At 40.2% G+C, this 22799-nt stretch overlaps 1 protein-coding gene across 1 annotated transcript; it reads left to right on the top strand.

Moving 5' to 3' along the window:
* The first annotated feature begins 20422 nt into the window (after window positions 1-20422).
* Window positions 20423-22449, top strand: LOC138877577 (uncharacterized). The gene is made up of 5 exons (XM_070157198.1): window positions 20423-20694; window positions 20894-20910; window positions 21700-21986; window positions 22097-22162; window positions 22276-22449. The coding sequence occupies exons 1-5, from the start codon at window positions 20423-20425 to the stop codon at window positions 22447-22449; spliced, it is 816 nt and encodes a 271-aa protein (XP_070013299.1).
* Window positions 22450-22799: the final 350 nt, after the last annotated feature.

Here is a 22799-nt window from a genome sequence, read left to right as displayed (position 1 = left end):
CCATATTCTGACACCTTTCATGTTAGCAGCTCCATCAAAAAAAAGTTTCCAACCTGGATTTTCATCATGCTCCACCTCTTCAATATGCATCACCTCTTCATCAGGAAAATAAGTTCTCAATGGCTCATACTCTTCATCCACCGGGTTCTCGGCCAAATGATCGTCCAATGCTTGGGCTTTCATCGCGGTCTGAGTCACATAGATAATGTCAAACTCTGTGAGCAAAATCTGCCACTTTGCAAGTCTTCCTGTGGACATAGGCTTCTGAAAGATATACTTTAGGGGGTCCAGACAAGAAATGAGGTAAGTAGTGTAGGATGACAGATAATGCTTCAACTTTTGTGCCACCCAAGTCAGGGCGCAACATGTCCTTTCAATGTGAGTATACTTAACCTCATAGGATATGAACTGCTTGTTGAGATAATAGATGGCTTGATCCTTCCTGGCAGTGATGTCATGTTGAGCCAATACACACCCGAATGAATTATCCAGGACTATCAAATAAAGAATTAAAGGCCTCACAGGTTCCGGTGGGACCAACATAGGTGGGTTTGACAAGTACCCCTTGATCTTGTCAAATGTCTCCTGGTACTCATTAGTCCATTTGACCGCATCATCCTTCTTCAACAACTAAAATATGGGCTCACAAGTTGTCGTAAGTTGAGCAATAAACCTGCTGATGTAGTTTAAACGCCAGAGTAGACTCATCACCTCAGTCTTATTCCTTAGAGGTGGCAATTCTTGGATAGCTTTGATCTTTGATGGGTCCAACTCAATGCCTTGCCGACTTACTATGAATCCCAGCAGTTTCCCATACGGCACACCAAATGCACACTTTGCAAGGTTAAGCTTAAGATTGTACCTGCGGAGCCTCTGAAAAAGCTTCCTCAAATCTCCGACATGGTCGAATTGTTGCTTTGACTTTATGACCACATCATCTACATAAACCTCAATATCCTTGTGTATCATGTCATGGAACACAATAGTCATTGCCCTCATGTAAGTTGCCCTAGCGTTTTTCAAACCAAATGGCATTACCCCATAGCAATAAGTTCCCCATGGTGTGATGAATGTTGTCTTTTCTGCATACTCCTCATCCATCAAGATCTAGTGGTACCCCGTATAGCAATCCACAAAAGAACCAATCTCATGCTTGGCACATTTGTCGATCAAAATGTGGATATTTGGCACCGAAAAATTGTCCTTTGGACTTGCTTTGTTGAGATCATGGTAATCAACGCACACCTTGGTCTTGCCGTCCTTCTTTGGCACCGACACAACATTAACTAACCAAGTGGGGTATCACGTGACTCGAATAACCTTTGCGTCAAACTGCTTTGTGATTTCTTCCTTGATCTTCACACTCATGTCAGTTTTGAACTTTCTTAACTTCTTCTTGACGGGAGGGAATGCCGGGTCAGTGGGAAATTTGTGAACTACAAAGTCAGTACTTAGACCCGGCATGTCATCATATGACCATGCAAAAATGTCTTTATATTCAAATAGTGCTTTGATTATTTCCTCCTTGATTTGTGGTTCCAAGTGTACACCTATCTTGGTTTCTCTGATATTATCTGGATCCCCTAAATTGATTGCTTCAGTTTCATTCAAATTAGGGTTGGGTTTCTCTTCAAAGTGACTTAGCTCTTTACTAATTTCCTCAAATGCTTCCTCTTAATCGTATTCTATTTCATCACCATACTCTATTTCTTGGATTATTATTTCAGAGTTAGATTGGCTTTTAAGACTTGGCCAAATATTCTGCATCCATGTCATGTCATTGAAACCAGTATAAAAAGAACTGTACAAAGAAAGAAAAGAAAATGACACAATCAGGAGTAATGGAAAAGGGAAATTGCATTTCATTGAAAATAAAGGATAGAAGGGTTTGTATATCAAAACAGATGGAAAATAAAAATCTGAATTATAACCCTGGAATAATCCAAATAAACTAAAAGGAAAACAAAGCAAACTACCAAAACTCCTTCCTGGTAGGGAGATGAGTAGCATCCTAATTGTTAAGCTTCACTTTTGACCCAATAAACTGTCACGACCCAAACCGAAGGGCCGCGACGGGCACCCGGTGCCTTACTCAACCGAGTACCAACGTAACATATCTTTCTTATCATGTTATCAGGAGTAAATGAGCCAGAAAACCCGTCATGAGATAACAAGAATAAAACATAAGGGAATACTCAACATATGAAGACCCAACATGATATACAAACTAATATATGTGACATACGGGCCTATAAGGCCGACATGACCATTAGTAAACTCGAAACATAGGCCGACAAGGCCATACAATTATCCATACACCTGACATATGTCTACAAGCCTCTAAGAGTACATAAAATCATAAAGGTCGGGACAGGGCCCCGCCATATCAATCAATACATATCCAAAGCATACTGACCAAATAGGCAACTCCGGAGCAAGTGGAGTGCACCAACACCTTCGCTGAGCTGATAGCCTACTAGGAGGACTGTCAACCTATCAATCGGGACCTGCGGGAATGAAATGCAGCGTCTCCAGGCAAAAGGGATGTCAATACGAATAAAGTACCGAGTATGTTAGGCAGGAAAGCATAAACAAGAACAGTAATGTAAAGAGAGAGATAGAGGAGATACAACCTGTAACATCTGAGTGCCTCTAGGGGCTATGATATGAAATGCATAATACATATATATACATAAACTTTTTAAAACATTCACCTTTGTGGGCATCATCATCATCATATCGTACCCGGCCTCAAAGAGGACTCGGTAAAAGCGTACCCGACCATCATAAGGTTCGGTGGAATCGTACCCGTCCACGTGGAGCTCGGTAAACCCAACTGATCAGTGGTTGCACAATAGGTGCCGTACCCGGCCGACTATAGAGCGACTCGGTAGAGTAAAATAGATACTATATATAATGCATGCTAGACTCATGGAATCACCTTCTAAACCTTTTGGAGTGACTTAAGAACACTATGGACATCCATACCCTCAATATGAACCTTAGTAGGATTCAAGGATCATACACGCTTGCTTAGAATAATTTTATAAGGAAAGAACAACATGGACAACCTTAGTTGCTAGGAGTAGATCCGTTATGAAGTAGCGTATTCATTTCACTTTAGATCATGCCAAAAGAAAGAAGAAAGTGCCTTAACATACCTTAAACCCGTTGAGTCCTTAATCACTTCCAAGCAACTCTTCAAACAAGTCAACTCAATCTATCATAGTATAAGGAGATTCAAAATCAGTGCTGAGCAAAGGCTAAGTCTATAACTTAAGCTAGTAGCTCGTTTACGTAAATTTTGGCAGCATCTCCCTTGTAACAAGGGCCTCCTCCAATACCATATACAAACAACAATGACCAGAGCAATCCATCAATACATAATTATCAATATCAAGACACCATATAACAACAACAAGTCACAACTACATTACGACGAGCGGCAAGCTCCGATTGGAATCCGTATACCCCTTATCAATCCTTATAGACTTCTTACTTCAACATAAAAGTATCATTAACATGATAATGAAGTCATTAATCAATGATTCCAGCCTTATACCATATATTTATAACAACGAAAATAATCCACAACTTCAACTATCCTCAATTAGCAACTTTATTCACTAGTTCATGTCTAGCCCATCCATTTAACTTAATCAACATCAAGATAACCTTAGGCACAAGTAAGAACACAATATAAATACCTCCTACAGTAACTTCAAGTCAAAATCCAAGTTATATTCAGTTTACAACAACCCTCAATAGCAATACAACACCATAGAAGTGACTTAAGCTAACCCAAGTATTATCTTGTAGTTTATCATCCTAACAACTTAACCAACATACAAGAAAGATTAAGCACAATTAGTAGGCTGTTATACTCACCTTATAAAGCAGCAACAACTTGGAATTTCATCCAAATACAGCCCACAACAATCCTCAATGACAACACAACCTCAAAGAGGTGTTGTTTTTCACTAGAACTAAGTTTTGATGTTGAAATATGGTGTAATCACTTTGGAATCACTTCAAACCCTTGTGGTATATGTTTAGGAGGGTTAGGAGAAGTTTCGAGACGAAATTTAGCTGAAATATGAGCAAAAATAGGCGTTCAAATCGTTTATAAATTGAAGTAGGTCAACCACCGCCTAAGTGGGTCCAATTGGGAGCTGCTTGCGCGGTCTCGCGAAAATACGAATATCTCTCTACTCCGATGTCGTATTGATGAAAGGTTTAATGCATTAGAAACTAGACTCGTAGAATTTCAATTTGGTAGGTACAACACCCTATGATTCCAAATATATTTGGAGAAATTCTTAGATACATTTGACCTAAATTTCAACAATTTTATGAATGTAACTTGTGATGACCTTTGCCAACTCTTGTTCCACAACTTTCTTGCCTTCAAAATATAGAAAATGATTATCATACGACTAAAATAACTCATATAATAACCTCCTTATCATGTTAAGAACCCTAGTCTTACCCCAAAGTACATGTTATAACATTCCAAACTTGTCGACTTTTGACGAAACTTATTTTCTTCAATTGGTTTAGCTTCTAAGATTTCCAACCCTCTTGGTACTCGTTATTCATGATCTTAAATATTTGTAACCTCCAAGGTAACATTATTAACTTACTTTATTTGCTTCCAAATATAATCTCATTTCCGAGCTTACATCAATGACTTACGATGTACTCTCACGTATGAAAACTTGGGGTGTAACATAAACTGCACATTCGCTTTGCTGGAACCTTCCCCAGTTTATACCATGTTCACCTCATCAAACAGACTTTGGTACCTTTTAACCAATTCCTCATCAAAATCAACCACAGGCTTTGGGACTGTTGTCATTGGACGCGTCACGACCCCTGCCTTGATGAAATACCTGGAGAGACGTGGGACTAGCTTAGGGAGCGATCATGCCTTCTTTTTCATCTTTGTAACCTTCTTCACATCATCCCCTGTAGGCTTGAACTCCAAATCAAATGTACCTAGATTTTCACGCAAAGACACTGGCTGCATGATACCTTGTAAAGATGCACCCAGACCCTTGCCTGGCACAAAACCATTTTTCAACATCTCGGTTGCTACCATGACGATTGTAGAAGCTAACTTTGGACTTGGGATGTATTGCCCTTCCGGAACCTTTTCAACTGACACCATTTCGGAAACTTGATATCTTCTTCAGCTTCAATAAACGGGACAAAGGTATCATTGAAAGCACATAAGTTCTCATTGCCATCCACAACGATTTCTTGTCTATCCCACTCGAACTTCACCATCTGGTATAGAGAAGACAAAACTGCCTTGGCAACATGTATCAAAGGCCTTCCCAACCGCAAATTGTAAGAAACGGCCACATCCAGTACCTAGAACTTCATGGTAAATTCAACTGGTCCTATTGCCAACTCGAGCATGATGTCACCAACAGAGTCTTTTCCCCCTCCGTCAAAACCTCAGACACATATATTGTTCTTGTGAATCCTCTCATCATTGACTTTTAACTTGTTTAGAGTAGAGAGAGGGAAGATGTTTGCACTGGAACCATTGTCAACTAACACCCTTGTGACCACAGAATCTTCGCATTTCACTGTGATATAAATGGCTTGATTGTGTTCTGTACCCTCCAAAGGCAAATCATCATCCGAGAATGTGATCCTGTTAGACTCAAATATCTTATTGGAAATCTTCTCCAAATGGTTCACTGTGATTTTGTCGAGGACATGAGCTTCGTTCAGAATCTTCATCAGAGCCCGACAATGCTCATCTGAATGGATCAACAATGATAGTAAGGAAATATGAGCAGGAGTCTCTCTCAACTGTTCCACGATGGAGTAATCTTGTACCTTCATTTTTCTCAGAAACTCCTCCGCCTCTTCTTCAGTGACCGGTTTCTTCACTAGAACTAGATTGTCTCTGAGTGTTTTAGCTTTCCTTAACTTTTCTAGGGCAAAGCATCTCCACGAACGAGTTAATCCCTGGGCCTCGTAAACTTCCTCTTTCACTTCCTTCCCCTTATAGGTCACTATCACTCGCTCATAGTTCCATGGGACAGTCTTGGTGTTAGCTACTGGTAGATGGGTCACATGTTTGATAATGATAGGGTCCGTGCGAGCACCCTCCACAATTATGATCGACTTACTTGCTACCCCCGACACGATCACCTTTGGCTTTTTTTGCTTTGCTACAACATCAGTTGGGGACCTCTTTTCAACTACCACAGCTGGCTTATCATTTGGCATGCTCAACTTGTCTACCGATCCTTCAGCTATTGAAGAGGTTGCTTTTGTGACAATTGGGTCCTTGACCGATTTACTTTCACTAGACCGGATCATCATGACAGATTTTGAAGGCTTCTTGGGCTTCCCATCTTTGTGCACTATCTCAATCATGTGCATTTCTGCATGGGCTAGTTATGGGTTCTGATTGATGTTGGGTGCTTCTGGGCTCTGGACCACAATCTAGTTCGTATGAATAAGCTCTTGGATGGCATTCTTCAAATGCCAACACTTTTCTATGTCGTGCCCCAGAGTATCAGAACAACACGCATATCTGAGAGAATAATCTAGGTTCTTTGGAGGGGGTTTGGTAGTTTTGACTCAATCGTCCTCAGAACGTCCAACTATCTCAACCTTTGAAATAGGCTGGTATAATATTCCCCAAGTGGGGTGAAAGTTTTCTTCCGCCGCAACCTTTCATTCCTGAATTCTGGCTTGGCCCAAAAATTTGGACCAGTAGGTTTTCGGTATGTTTGTGGAGGTAGGTAAGGGTTTTGTGGAGCTGGGGAACGCCATTGCGGGTGAGGAGGGGGTTGAGCATATGACTGTGCATGATGGACATGATATTGGGGTGGCCTGATTAAGTACTGCGACTCTGGTAGTGGGAAGTAGTATTAGGATGAATTATATGGAGTTGGGGTATAGGTTTGAAGCTGGGGTCATGGTTGGGTGTAGTGGGTAGGAGAATCCCCCGGGCCGTGCCACAATCCTAAGATGACCATAGCGACGTCTTCTTTCTTCTTTTTTCCTAGCACGCCTCTGGTGCCATTTTGGATTGCCTACGTAGTTTCTTTGATGGCATAGTAGCTCATGATCTTGCTTGATTTGAGCCTTTCCTCTAACATTCCTCCCATTTTTACTACTTCATTGAAAGACTTACCTATGGCCGATCTCAGTTGGCCAAAGTAAGTAGGCTCCAAAGCCTAAAGAAAGTACTCCACCATTTCATCCTCCTCCATTGGAGGGTTAACCCGTGCTGCCTATTCTCTCTAGCAAAAACTATATTCCCTGAAACTTTCACTAGGCTTCTTCTCTATCTTAGTCAAAGCCAAACGATCTGGAATAATTTCTATGTTGTATTGGAAATTACGAGTGAATGCTTGGGCCAAATCATCCCAGGTGTACCATCTATTGTGATCCTGACGAGTGTACCACTCCAATGCCGTGCCACTCAGACTCTGGCTAAAGTATGCCATTAACAGCTCATCTTTCCCATCAGCTCCTCTCATTTTACTGCAGAATCCCCTTAAGTGGGCCACATGATCTCCTTGTCCGTTATACAAGTCAAATTTGGGCATTTTGAACCCAACAGGTAGCTGTACATCAGGGAACAAACACAGATCTTTGTATGCTACAATCATTTGTCCTCCCAACCCTTGCATATTTCTGAGCGACTGTTCCAGGCTTCTCACCTTCCTAAACATCTCCTCCTGTTATGAGTTCTTTCGTGGTTTCTCAATCTCACCAGGAAGGTCGAAACAGGAAGTGTATGAGTAATGATCTGGGGCCTTAAAGGTAGTCTTTGGGGGATAGTACTAATTATCTTGCTTCTGGAATAACAGCTCACTGGAATATCGATGAAGTGTAGCTGGTGGAGGTGTTACAAAAATAGGGGTAGCTGGTGGAGGGGGGTATAGGGTTGTTTTGGTTGGTGGAGCTTGTATGGTTTGGGACGTGGTACATGATAGTGGTGGTAAGGGGTGAAGCTTGGTGCGTGTTGTGGGGATGAATTAGTAGTGGGAGGTTCTTGGGATTGATCTAGTTGTGGGATGAAAGCAGGGTTGGCAGGGTATGACGGTGGGGGATGCCCTTTCATCCATGCCTGGTACATTTCGGCTATTTGGTACTTCAACTTGTGTTACTCCTCTTTCAGACCAACCTTAGAATCTTCCACCTCTCTCGGTGGATCAATAATACTTGCGTCCAATTCTTGCCCAACCATGATCAACTTGTTTTTAGACCTGGTGTTGTACGAGTGAGTTGCCAGAATGACAAACAAACTAACCACCTTCCTATTCTCAATAACAATAGCAACTTGTTAGTGTTTAAGATTTAACAGATAGACAACTGCACATTTGAGATGCAACACACCTAAACAGTTAAAGCTTCTATCGTGTATTTGAACGGCTGCATGTTTCATCTCGGCTTTTAACTAACTCTTCTCATTTTTGCGCTTTCTCTTCTCTCTCTTTTTCTTTTCACTCCAACTCCTCTTTGATCACTATTGGCCTTTCCCACTTGTTTTTGTTGCTTCCCTTTTTTCATTTTATGGTTATGATCGAATCCTATGGGGATTGCCTACATATCATGACACCACATAAATTAGATCATTACGTAGTTCATGGGATAAATGCGAAATAAAAGAAAGACACATTTTTTTGGTTTTTCCTCTTTTTTCTCAAATTTTTATAAAATAAAAACATTCTGTATTTTTCCTATTACAACGACTCCAGCCTACAGACTTAAACCTTTTCAAAACTAAAACAAGACTCAAAATGGACCAACAAACTCTAGAAGAAACTGCAATACAGACTCAAAAAAAATAAAATCAAGAATACATAAATGCTTCCACTGCTGCTCCGGTTGGTCTCGCTACGGGCCTATGCGCCATATCTTTTGGGAGGCGAAACAGGTCATCATGGTCTGCCGGACAAAAATCATAACTGAAGCAAAGAACATAGACATGGTCATGTCCTCACATTCATTGCATTTCATCACAATGTAGTCCGCGATCCTCCTAACCCTCTCCTTAATGATACTCTTCTCTTGTAGCAACCGTTTAATCTGCTGAGATCTAGTCTCCAAAACTTGTTCGACTGTATGATTTTTCTCTTGAAGCTGCTGCAGGTCCTTTTCTAGCTGCGATATCAGGGCATAATAGTGCTCCCTTTCTGCTTTGAAGTCTCTTGCCTGCTTGGTCATTTCGTTCTTATGGACATTGACCTTTTTAATTAGACCCACCATTCCTTTGTCATACTTCTCCTTCAGCTGTCGAACAAAAGGGCTTTTGCTAGTTTAGCTTCAGTCTTTTCCAAGTCGAATCCATAATCACATACTTTCAGCCTGAGTTTGTTTATAATTTTTTCATCTCTCTCACTTCTGACATGGTTTTCAGCTGCTATTTTCATCTTTCGGATTTGGGCTCGGAGGGTGTCATTTTCTTGGGCCAACCTCCTCTTTTCACCTTATGCTTCTTGTGCATGGAGATCATTGTTAAATTCGGTGTTTCTCAATTTCTCTTCCAAGGTGTGAATTGCGGCTTGATATTTTTTCTCTTTCTCTCCCCAGGCCAACCTTTCTTGGACTTTATCATCAAAAGCTTGAACATGAGGTCTCTTATTAGGCCTCTCGGGCTCGGGCTCAGGCTTTGGCTCGTTGTTTGCACAAGACCTTTTCTCAAACCACACAGCATAATCTGGATCCACCTCCCCCTTTGCAACATCTGGTACCTGGGTGCCATTTTTCATATATCAGCAACCATTCCAATCCTGCTGAACTAAAGCTTCAAGCAATGTATCTTCTGGATATAGCTCAATGAACTGGGTGGTTAGATTTTCATCTTCGGGCACTACCTGATATCTTCCTAACTACCTTAAGACCCTCTGTGGTGCATATGGCTGGACACTCCTCAAACCCATCAACATTAGGTAACCCTTTGTAGTTGTCATGTGTATGACTTCCGTCACCGGGAGCCATCTTATAGTCCACTCGACCTGACTTGCTTTTAAAGCTTTCAAGTGGGAGACCCAAGCATCAAACCCTTCTAGAGCAATGTAGTCTTTCACCCTTTCCTCGTAGCTCTTGATGAAGTTATCAGTGCTTGAACCATAACTCATGAATTTGGAGTGATGGCTGAGATGCTCGATCAACCACATTTGTAGAAGAACATTACAACCTTCGAAGAATTGAGCCCCGGATTTGCACAATGTCAATGCTCGATGGATGTCTGCCAGCACTAATGGAGCAAGTGTATGATCTTTTTTGGTAGTGAGGATTTGTGCAATTTTGGCCATACGGATATCTACTGTCCCTTATGCATTTGTAAAGACCATAATTCCCAAAAACGCCACAATGAAAGCGAACTGACGATGAATTTTCCCGATGCCCTTATCCTATTTGTTGTTCAAACCCTTTTTATGCGTTTTGAACCCAGCTGAGTGCCCGAACCTGAAGTTCAATAAGTAGAAAGAACAACAACCTTTGTTTATGTTGGTCTTCTTAATTTGCTTACTGATATTCAGGAGGTCAAAGAACTTGTGCACAGAAGGAGCCCTTGGGAATATAAGTTGCTGTTTCCTTAAGTCCCGGCCAAACTCAGTATACCCGGCCATTTCCTCCAGAGTAGGGGTGATATCAAAATTCGAGAAAGGAAAAACATTGTGGACGGGGTCCTAAAAAGTTACAAAAGCCTTGATTAGATCTTCCTGTGGTTCGATTTCTAGAATGTCTATAAGGGTACCCAACTGCTCTTTTACCCAATCCCGACCATATTCATCTAGATCATTCCACCACATATGCAGCTGCAGCTGAGCCTGTTCTATGACCAACTATGACGGATTCTGGATAGTGTTCATTTGTACCTGTGGAAGGTTAAGGTTAGGTTTGACTCTGGTGGACTTTTTGTAAAACAGGTTTTTCAATTTCTAAAAGAAAAATCAACGGAACATGACCCCCTCCCCTCTATGCTACTTTTAGCAAAAGTGGTCATTTTTGCAAACGTGGATCCTTCACAATTCCAATAAATTTTGAGGCCGGGGAAAAATAATTTATGGAAAAAATGACACTTAACCAACAGACTTATCCGTTCTTTATGAAAATAGCCCTTCGACAACTGAAAGATACTCTAAGGCTATCCCGACAAGAACGACTTAAGACATAACCGAAGCTGGGTCGGCTTATTCTCTTGGCCAAAACCCAAACTACATCTATTTGACTATTTAATCTTCTTCTTCTTTTTTTTTGAAAAATAAGGCCGAACCTTATGTAGGTATCCTACGTGTCCCACATCCGGTGAGAATCAAACCTGCGTAGTTCAGTCAGTTTTGACATATTTGAAAGAGACATATTATTGGCTCATTTTGAAATGACTCTATTTCCTTGACGCTTTTCTTTTTCTCTCTTTTTTTTGAAAATTTTGGCAGAGTTTCGGGACATTTCCAAATACCGGGGATTTTTCAGAACTTGGCTTTATTTCTTCCCTACATCACTCTTGGTTTTTATCTTGATTTACTTTTCCTAGCCGGTCAACATGCAAGCCAAAATAAATAAATGTTCACATAGCACATAGGATGCATCAGAATGGTCTGTTATTTTGGGTACACCTGTCCTAGAAGGACCCAACCCTGTGTTGAGTCCCCAAAGTCAAATGCACGTGATGAAAACAAACGTTCCTACTAGGGATCCGTTATGAGGTTGTGTTATTCTAAGTTTAAACCTAGGGTTGTGTTCTGGACTTGGCTTACCCGAGCGGACAACTCGAGCCGAAGAGGGGGCAACGTACCGGGAGCACTAAAGTCTACCCGGCCTTGTTGCTGGCCCAACCTCGTTCTATTTGGTATGACTTCTACAGAAAAAGTGGGCCACGCGAACGTGTGCACTATTTTCAGAAGACTCAGAGGGGTGGCATAAGAAGACAGTTATATACAATTCAAATAATATGGAAATGGAAAATAAACAACGTTTGACACATCAAGTTCGCAAAAATACAGTAATATTAACAATAAATAAAGCCAAATAAAATCATACTAATAAGCTCGAATTCTTGAACCTTGGACCATAGATTCTAGGTTCTTATCCCCAGCAGAGTCGCCAGAGCTGTCATACCTCCTTTTTCACACACCCAGAAGGGTATAAAGGGAGTTTTTTCCAATTTAAGTGACAATCGAAACAGGATTATTTATATTAAATCAGAGTCGCCACTTGGGATAATTATGGTGTCCCAAGTCACCAGTTCAAAATCCCAAATCGAGGAAGTTGACTCTATTCACGGTTTGCGATCACAAAAATCCGGGTAAGGAATTCTGTTAACCCTGGAGAATGTGTTAGGAATTTCAGGTTCTGTGGTTTTATCACGGTCGGTTTGATCATACTTGGCTTATTAAAGTTATTTAATTACTTATTTTAGAACCTATGTACATTTACCCTATATGTACCCATTTGTTTGGCGCGCCAAGAATTATGTCACGCGTACGTGTCCACAATTAATCACGCTTTATTAATATTAAGAAAGTTTGGTCGAAGTTGTGTGAACACATACCCCGATTTTGTTTAGAATCAAAATTATGTCACGTGAACGTGTCTACAATCACGACGATACATTAAACGGGACTAAAGCAAACTACGAACATTCGTTGGTAATATCTAAGTTAGAATATTTACGAGGGCCATGGGTGATTAATTATGGATGGCACACCTCTGTCCATTTTTAAGAGTTACACTTAATTAGGTCTAAGGGATATTCCTACTTACAAATAATTTTAAAAAAGTAAGGTATAGCTATTAGCAAGAAGGTTTGGGTACATGCTGGGCCTTTGATTATTTAAAGCCAATTGGTTTGAGCTTATACCCAAAGAAATTCTTAAAAAAAGAAAAAAAAAAAGAAAACTGGGTTCAAAATGAACCTAGAAATATGGCCAGGCATACGGCTGCCCATTTCCAAATGGGCCACAGATCCAAGCCCAATATTACTCAAGCCAGGCTGCATTATTTTTTGAAGCCCACGGTAATTCTCATGCTAAGGATTTAATGAAGCCCATTAATATACAATGAGATGATATGCCAACCCAACAAATCACGATACTCAAATAGCCATGCTATACACCTTTTAACCTAATTGTTCTACTATTACTGTCAGCCATATACATATGAAAATTTGAAACTATCACTAGTTATGCTGAATTCGCACATATAATTGTTCTAGCAATACTGAAACTCCAAACAGTTTAAATTGGTCATATACAATGGTAATTGCCAAACAAACAGCTTTTGCTCAAATTATGGCTCTTAAACGAATTTAGATGCTCAAGATCAGTAACTAAACCAGTGAATTTATGATATGAATTAACCCTGAACTGAAAATTAGTACTGACCTAAACAAAGCAAATAAAAGATGCTCATTATCTGACCTAGATCAATACTACAGAAAGTTTAAGCACTATATACTCAACAAAAGGATTTTTTAGCCAAATCACAAACCAACATAATAAGCTAAAGTCCTAATCCAACCTTGAAAATGAGATATAACATTAGTAACGTGAATGAGCAAAGGAACACATAAAGTAAAGCTAACTTAATACAGAAACTAGATAAACTTTAAAGAACACATGAATAACATTCAACAAGCTAACATTTATCCTTAGATCTCCACACTTGACTACATGTTTCAGATATGCACTTCACATATCATTCAAAGTCAAGGAATACATGTATGTCAAAATAAAGCAAAAGAGAGTGAGGATTTTAGCAATAGCAAAGAAGGAGCCAAGCAACAAATCAAACAGCAGGATTCAGCCCCTTTTAAACCATCTTTTAACCTAGCAAACCAGAGATTTCGTGAGAAAACCTTTTAAGTACTCCAAAAAGAAAATCCAAGAAACAGTAGTTCAAGGCAGATTAATGAAAGGAATGCAGAGAATTTAAGGTATTTTTCAGATTGCCAATATCTGATTTTTTGTGAAGGAAAAGGGTCTACCTATAGCCCTTCAGAGTGCCACGTGCTGAAGAAAATAATGGAATTATTCTTTCAGTCACAAGACATCTTTATTTAACTAACTTGGACAACTGGCTGTCCCTCATTGGCTTATGTATTTTATGCAAACCAAATGAGGCCAGCTGCCCCTATTCTAGAGCCTTCCAAATATAGAAATTATCTAAAAGTCCTTATTTCATTTCCCAAATTAACCCCTAAGTTTCAATTGTTCAAATTAACCCCTAGAAGTCCTAATGATTTGCAGACCAAGGCAAATAAAACAAAAGTCCATCAAAGATCAGAATGCAAATTAAAAGGGCAACAGAATAAAAAATGATGCAGTTCAAACTAAGACTAACCTAATCACTAAGTAAAATTATTTTATCTAATTAACTTAAACAAAGCTAGACTTAAACGACTAAAGCATATATACAATAATCAAACCAACATTCATTTAATTACAGAATACGGAAGTGGAATAGTTAAACAAGACAGAATAATCGATTCACCAAAACCCTAATTAAGCATAAACCTATGCAAAATTAACTTTAGATGAACAAATCTCAACATGCTTGATTAATCAGAAGGAATGAGCAGACACAGTCAAAAGAAAAGAAAACCTAGAGTTATGTTGACCTAGACAAATGGCTAAAGAAAGAAAACAAATACAAGAGATAAACAAACAAAAGAAAGAAGAAAAGAGATTACCAAGACTTCACTTCGAGTTTGGAATCCATCAGAACTTCGGACAAATTTCAAATGGGATAAAAACGAACTTGAACGACCATTAGTCGACTGTTCCCAACAAGAAACAATAGCCTAATAAACGTTTTAGGTTCAAATAGCCCAGAAGTTGACTGAAAGCTGACAAAAGGAAAATTAGGGTTTAGTTCTCAGATCCGAAATTGGAGCGGTTTGAGAACGATTCGAAGGAATTGGCTTGGGGATTTGGAACGGGGAGGGGACAGGGGTTGACTGGTAAAAATTTAGGGAGGTTTGGAGTGTCGCCGTCACCGTGAAGCGATTTCCGGCAACGGAATATGGTGGAGGCGATGGGGATTCTTGGAGCAGCTATGGTTTGTTTCTTCAACTGATAGAGATGGAATGGGGAGGGTAGAATGGGTATGGGGGTGGTGGTGTTTGGACAGTTTTATATGATAAGGAGGGCCAGTTCCCATCCGTTCGATCAAAAGAGATCAACGGATGGGATTTGCTTGGCCAGGGAACGATGTCGTTTGGCAAAGGGGAAGGGCTAGACCGGGCAGGGGCTGGGCCAGGCGGATTGGGAGACTCTAAGGGTTAAATGGGCCAACGAATTTGGCCTTGGCCCAATTCAAAATCAACAAAGCTTCTTCTTCTTCTTTTTCTTTTCTTTATTTTATTAATAAAATAAATCCTAAATTAATCTAAGTTATAAAATTAAACTAATTGTCCAACTACAATATTTATAAAATTAGTTGCTCCTGGACTAAAAGAGAAAATTACTAATCTAAAATTAGAAAGCTAAAAATGTACAAGTGAACTAATTTTTGTGATTTTCATTTTTAATAAAGCAACTAATTAATTATTTAATCCTAAAATATGAACACAAAATCTAAATACAATGCATGGTATTTCTGGTATTTTTAATGATTTTAATAAACGTAAACATGCACAGAAAATGCAAACAATTAACACAAATTTCTACAAAATCCTATAAAATTTCAAACAATTGGGATAAAATTATTTCTGTAATTTGTAGGAGTATTTCACATAGGGCAAAAATCACGTGCTCACAATTTGTATTAAAAACCATGCCATAAATCTGTGCATTAGTTATCTTGCCTTAGGATAATCTTGCTTACTGATTTTTCCTATTATAAAACATGTTATAGGCACATCATTCTATTTTCACGAAAACTCTATTTCTACACAAGTCATAATCACCGGGAAATCTGTTGTTAAAGTAACCGCTGTAATCATGCTTAATAAAATGACCATCTCTCTCTGTGCATTAGAAATCCTGCCGTAGGACTCTATTTGCATTTGCTTTAAATTGTATCTATGTCACTTAAATGAATAATTATCTATAAATAGGTTTAAAGACAACCCCAACACATAGATATCATGTTCTAGTATAAATATGCATGAAATCAGCCTTTTTAACATTCAGCACATAGACCAGCATGCCTATAGGATTTAATAAAACTCAAGCTATTTGTCTAATTCCCAAAATTCTGTTTTAGACAGCATGTTTATAGGGGTACAACAGATCCACACCTAGGCAAGCCTTAGGTAATTAAGAGTTTTTATAAAAACTGCAAAATGATGTCGTGTTTGTAAAATTGTCCAGGTTTAACAAGTTCTAAAATCAGTAGGCAAACTGATCAGGTTATATCACTTCATTTTAAAACAATGCTGCATATTCTATGTTTGTGATGCTCGCCTAGATATCCTATTCTAGGACCTTCTGAAATCCTATAAAATTTGTTGTTTGAGACGTGCTACTTGTTTGTTTATGTGTGGAGGTAAACATGAGCCCCTTCATTGCTTCCCTATTTGATAGCCCTATATGTTATTTGTTGTTGCTTAGATTCTACCTTTTAAACACCTTAGGAGGGTCTAGTATTGCCTAAATTTAGAGGTCCTAAACACATACAGGACCACAACGAAGGGACGGGTAAAGCACGCTTAGAGTTTGTTAATTAAACTCGCTTACATAACCGCCAAGGGGAGGGTAATGTGTAGTAAAAAGGATATGATGACTTGTGCACTAATGCCACGTGTAACCCCTCTATTTGAGGAAGGCTTACCGGGTATTGTACAAATGTGATCCTATAGGCTACCCAACTTAGGACTTCCCTTCCTCTATTTACATATGTGTGCTTAGACTACCTATCCATTAAACTTCTTTTATTTACATATGTGTGCTCAAAATATCTAAACTTCATTTATTTGCAAATGTGTGCTTAGACTGCTTACTTGTTAAATAACTAATTCACATAATTGAGTTCGGCCGGGACCCACCATTGTGGACCGCGAGGGGTGCCTCAGACCTTCCCCTCAAGGTTATTTCGAGCCCTTACCCTAATCTCTGGTAATGCAAACTACTTACATGAGTTAACTACTTTAGGTGCCCTAACGCACCTTAATCCATTAGGTGACAACTCTTCAAATACGCAATTCCCAAAAGGAAACGAGTTATTCCCATTAAATGTCAAAATCTGGACTCCGCGATGAAAAGGGGGTCGCAACACAATGGCGACTCTGCTGGGGATATTTTAGGCTCTTACCATAACTAACTTGTTTTTGTGAATTAGTCTTAAGCATGCTTTATCATGTGCACCCTTCCTTTTTCCCCCTTTACTTGGATTTAATTGCTTATTTTCAAGCATTTATGATTTCCTTTGTTTCCCAAAACTGACTTGCTTCCTTGTTTTCCTTTTGTAACAGTCTTTTAATTATTTAAATACCGAATTTATCATTTTTAAAACATGCAAATACTTGCATAAATCATGCTCAAAATCATATTCCACTCGTGCGTAATCAATACTATAGCAACGCTTGATGAGTGTTTGTGCTCTTCCTATATATCACCCTTTAAATTTGGAAAGGTGTATTTGCGGTAAAACTAGTCGATCAACAGTGCGTTTGACGGTTCCGTACCTTTACCCCTCAAGTTGTCCGCTTGAGGGTCCCAGTCTAGACCTTTATAGCAACCTTAATATGATTAATTGTACATGCATCATGGTCAAACCTAGACGAGTTAATATGTTGTCCACATAATAACCCTTTAAGACAAGCCTCACCCAAAAGTCCATCAGGTTTTCCACAATCCCAACAGACACAATCATGATTGTTTGCATTAATTTGGAGAAATAAGTGTCAATATGCTAATTATTGTTGTATAAATAGACAAATCGAGAGGGGGAAAGGGCCTAACCATCTTTTGTTTTTCAGAAAATGAGGCACGAAGTCCCCAGATTTGGTATGGTTGGTAGCATACTTTCACTTTTGCTAGATTGGTGGAGGGATCTCCCTCAAGTGACCAAAATCATGTGAAATGAGTCTTAGGAAATTTTCCTTCTCTGTTGGATCTTTAGCCAAACAAAATATTGATCGAGGCTGCCACTATGTTTTAGGACAATGAAAGGGCTGTGTTCCACTTTGGGGACATAGAAATGACCCCTCTTTTGGAAGAAATAGGGGGATTTGCTGGGTTGCCTTGGGATAGCCCTGGTTTATTAGTGCCTGAAAATCGCACCACTAGAGGATTTCTTAAGATGATAGGGATGAAGAAAAATATTGATTTGGAGTGCCTGAAGAACTCCTACACACCTTTCGACTTCCTCTATGAATGATACTGTCACAGTAGCTCTTACTTTATTTTTGATGATGAGTTCTCAAACACCTCTTTGGGTTGAGTTTATCGTAAGGTCTTCGTTTTCATTGTGTGTTTCTTGGGCATGCTGGTATTCCCGATCCAAGGGGATAGTATCCATACCAGGCTGGTCATGGTGGCCAAAACTTTGATGTACGGGATCGAGGGGTAGACATATACCATTGTCCCTATGATCATTGCAGATATGTATGAGGCCTTGGAACACTGTTAGAAGAGGTTCAGATTCTTTGAGTGTTGGAATTTACTTTTGCAGGTTTAGTTGTTAGAGCATCTCCAAAGGGGTCAATACCGCCAAGAGCTTCCACGAAGGCCGTGGAATGATCACATAGCTTTCCATCACCCTAAGAGAATGACTTATATTCCAGACATGTTTGCTCAATCCAAGGATGCTGTAGGATGGGTGCAGTTTTTCAACAAGTTAACTGAGGACTAGGTTCAATGAATATTCGAGTGGTTCCCCACCGATGAGTTCATCATCAGATCTAGGGATATTCCACACTTGGTGTTGATTGGGTTAAAGGGCATATACCCTTATGCTCCCCTCAGGGTTATGAGATAGGCATGCAAGAGAAATGTCATACCACGAGTCGCTAAGATGAGTCACTTTATAGCTGATTTTCAGGGTGACGCCATCCCATATAAGAATGAAGCACAACATATGTGGACTTTGAATATTATTTTGGAAAAGGATACTATCGAGCCAGATCGATATCATGTGGGTCACTCATACTTCTACCCCTCATGGTTGGATAATAACATAGCAGGAATCTTCGAGCCAAGGGTTGGTCCAGGGAACAAGGTCATAGATGAGGTTGCCGAAGCACAGGTGAAGTATAACAAGCTGCGCAAAAGAATTTGTGAGTCCAGAGCTGAGCATATGGAGCAGCATAAAGCCGACATGGAAATTATCAATGAGTGGAAAGAGAGAGCTATTAAATCCAATGAAAGGCTGGAATATCTGGAGTACAGTTTGATGGAATTGGAGGGGAAATGAGAAAGAGAGTCACCGACTGCCAGAACGTCAAGGGAAACGAAGGAGGACATTTGGCATGGACATTCTTACTGCTGAACCTGCGCGAGCTGGGAGAACTGATCGACAATAGCATCCAGTCTGGAGAGGGTCCTTCTAGGACCAAGAAGATTAGGTTTACTTGATTGTCTTTTAAATGTAATAAGGCCAAGTGCCATCAGTAATATTATCTTATTTAGTGTCGTTTGGGTCGTCTGTTTTTAACATTAATGAAATGAGGCAATTATTGGCACGAAATTTCTCCAAATATATTTGCCGCTAGGCCTACCTCGGGCACAACAAGTCTCCCAAATTAGGACATGAATTTACATTCCCGCAATATGTGTTTAAATAGTACAAACATTTCAGAATCCTTACTGACTTGTTTACCTTTTGTTTTTCTTTTTATTCCCATTCCCTAAGGTTGGTTCACACATAGTGGCATCATCAACATATCACACCAGATCTAGAGGCCCTCCACCTCCTCCTCCTTCTCCTTCAAATAATACAAAGAACAGAGGGAAATATAAAATGGACGACTTAAGTGGTATTCGAAAGGAAAATGCAGAGAATGCAGAAACTTGCGGCACCAAATGATTTAGTTTTACGGTTGGAACAAAAGATACTGGAGTTACAGGGAGAACTTGAGCAGGTCCGCAACTTAGCAAACCTATCCCTCACCCTGAAAGTCCCTGATGTCAACTAACAAAATACCAAAAACCCAGCACCTCCCTAAAACACACCAAACCATCATCCACTAAACCCTCCCGCACTGCATCAATATGCAACTCCACCTCAAAATCTCAATCCTTTACTGATACCAACTCCACCACAACACCATCATCAAACAATCCAATATCCACCAACCTCTACATATCACACTCCTCAGAACACACCACAACCCATTCCCGATCCTCAAAACTCAACCAACGATCACCACTACACTCAGGTTCCTGTCACTCACCAAAACAACCCTATATATGTGGAAAACGTATCTCACTCTACTCAACCAATCTCATATACACCAAAATCTGCTGAGAAGGAGCTGTTCATCAAGAACATGGCCGAGGAACTCAAGAAATTGACAAGTCGAGTTAAGCGTGTCAAAGGAGGCAAAGGGATAGAGGGTTTGAACTATGAAGACTTATGCATACAACCGGATGTAGAACTACAGGAGGGTTACAAACCTCCTAAGTTCGAGATGTTTGACGGAATAGGTGATCCCAAGGTTCATTTGAGAAATTACTGCGACAAGCTCGTGGGGGTCAGAAAAGATGAAAGGATCCGAATAAAGCTCTTCATGAGAAGTCTTACTGGAGATGCCCTGTCCTGGTACATAAGTTAGAACCCTAAGAAGTGGGCAAATTGGGTGAATATGGTATCAGAATTTATAAATCGGTTCAGGTTCAACATGGAGAACGCACCGGATGTCTTTTACATCCACAATTTATAGAAGAAGCCAACTGAGACCTTCCGTGAGTATGCTAATGGTCATTGAGAATAAACAATTCTCTGATATTATCAAACTCAGGGAAAGGATTGAAGAAGGTATCAAAAGCAAAAGGGTGACAAATTTCGAGGCATTATAGGCCACGAACAAAGCAGTGCAATCAGGCGGCATATCAAAGAAGAGAGACGTGGGGGCAGTAATGGTGGCTCAAGGCCTAAAATCTCCGCTCACATACCAAACTCCTCCACTCACATACCAAACACCTCCAACCACATACCAAACACCTCCACCCATATATCAACCCTCATCTCCTAGATATTCCCAACCAGCCACTACCTATCACACTTATAATTCCCTACCATCTCATTTTCAGTCACCTCCGACTCGTCAAAACTACCCAAGATGTCGACCTAACTTTGATCACAAACCATCCAGACAATACACCGCTATTGCTGAACCCATCGACTAGCTATATAAAAGGTTGAAGGCTGCTGGTTACGTCACTCCTATTCTTGTTGTAGCAGTGGAGAACCCATCTCAATGGGTCTACCCAAACAAAACCTATGCATATCACTCCGGTATGAAGGGGCACACCATCGATGACTGCCAAACATTGAAAAACAAAATCCAGACACTGATTGACAACAAAGCCATATAGGCAAACGAAGCTGCACCCAACGTCCGCAACAATCCTCTCCCAGATCATAGGGGTGGTGGAATACATGTGATAGAGATAGATGAAGAATGGGATCCTGAGGGGTCAATCGGGATTATTCGATAAGGCAATGACTTTAAAACTGCAGTCACACTCACTCCTATTGTAATACAGACATAGTCGCCAGTCGAGGTTGAGATTTAGGTAGCCACATCTATTCCATTTGAGGTAGAGGTAGATCCACCTGCAGCCACACCTATTTCATTTGAAGTAGAAGTGGCCACACCTTTCACAGTGACAGTATCAACCACACCTCCTTTCAATTCAAAAGTAATACCCTGGGATTACGTTGCCGAAGCTAGGCGAAAGGGAAAGGCAAAGATGGAAGAATCTGATGCTACACAAGGAATGACCAGGACCGGAAGGGTCTATACACCTGAACACTTGGGAGGATCAAGTAAGGAGGCCACTACCAAGCAGCCTGTCATTGAAATAGGGCCAGATGATTTTTGGAGGAAAGTACATGCGAGGGAATACTTCGTCCTTGACCATTTGAACAAACCCCCACTCATATATCCATCCTATCACTGTTACAAAATTCAGAGGTGGACAAGAATGCTTTGATGAAGGTGTTAAACGAAGCTTACGTACCCAACAATATCACCTGCAGAGAGATGGCCAACATGGTAGGGCAGGTACTGGAAAGTCATAAGATAACCTTTCACAAGGATGAAGTACCGCCTGAATGGTTGAATCATAACCGAGCATTGCATATCACAGTACAATTTGAAGACAAATTCATTGCCAGAGTCCTGATCGATGGAGGTTAAAGCCTCAATATTTGCCATTAGATACTCTAAAAAGATTGGGCAAAGGTTTCCATGAAATACAGGCAGGAATCATGAATGTGAAAGCCTTTGATGGGTCTCAAAGGGCCACGATTGGGGAGATTAATCTTTGTTTGCAGATGGGGCCAACTTAGTTCGACATTGAATTCCAAGTGCTTGAAATATCAGCTTCATACAATCTTCTGTTGGGCTGACCTTGGATACATGCCACTGGGGCTGTGGCTTCCACACTACACCAGGCCGTGAAGTTAAAATGGAACCATTAGGAGGTGATCATTCATGGTGACAGGAGTAACCCCATTTACACCAATCAAACCATCCCAGTTATTGGGAACAGAAGAAGGCTAGGAGGGGAAACTTATCATCACATCGAACATGTCAATGCCATTAAGATAGACAAATGGTAGAGTAACAAAATAGAAAGCAGACTAGCATGGTCTAGGTATGAACCCGACAAAGGGCTTGGGAAGAATCTCCAGGGAAT

Source organism: Nicotiana sylvestris, chromosome 9 (assembly GCF_000393655.2).
Source record: "Nicotiana sylvestris chromosome 9, ASM39365v2, whole genome shotgun sequence".
Lineage (NCBI taxonomy): Eukaryota > Viridiplantae > Streptophyta > Magnoliopsida > Solanales > Solanaceae > Nicotiana > Nicotiana sylvestris.
This window is presented reverse-complemented; position numbering and strand designations above follow the sequence as displayed.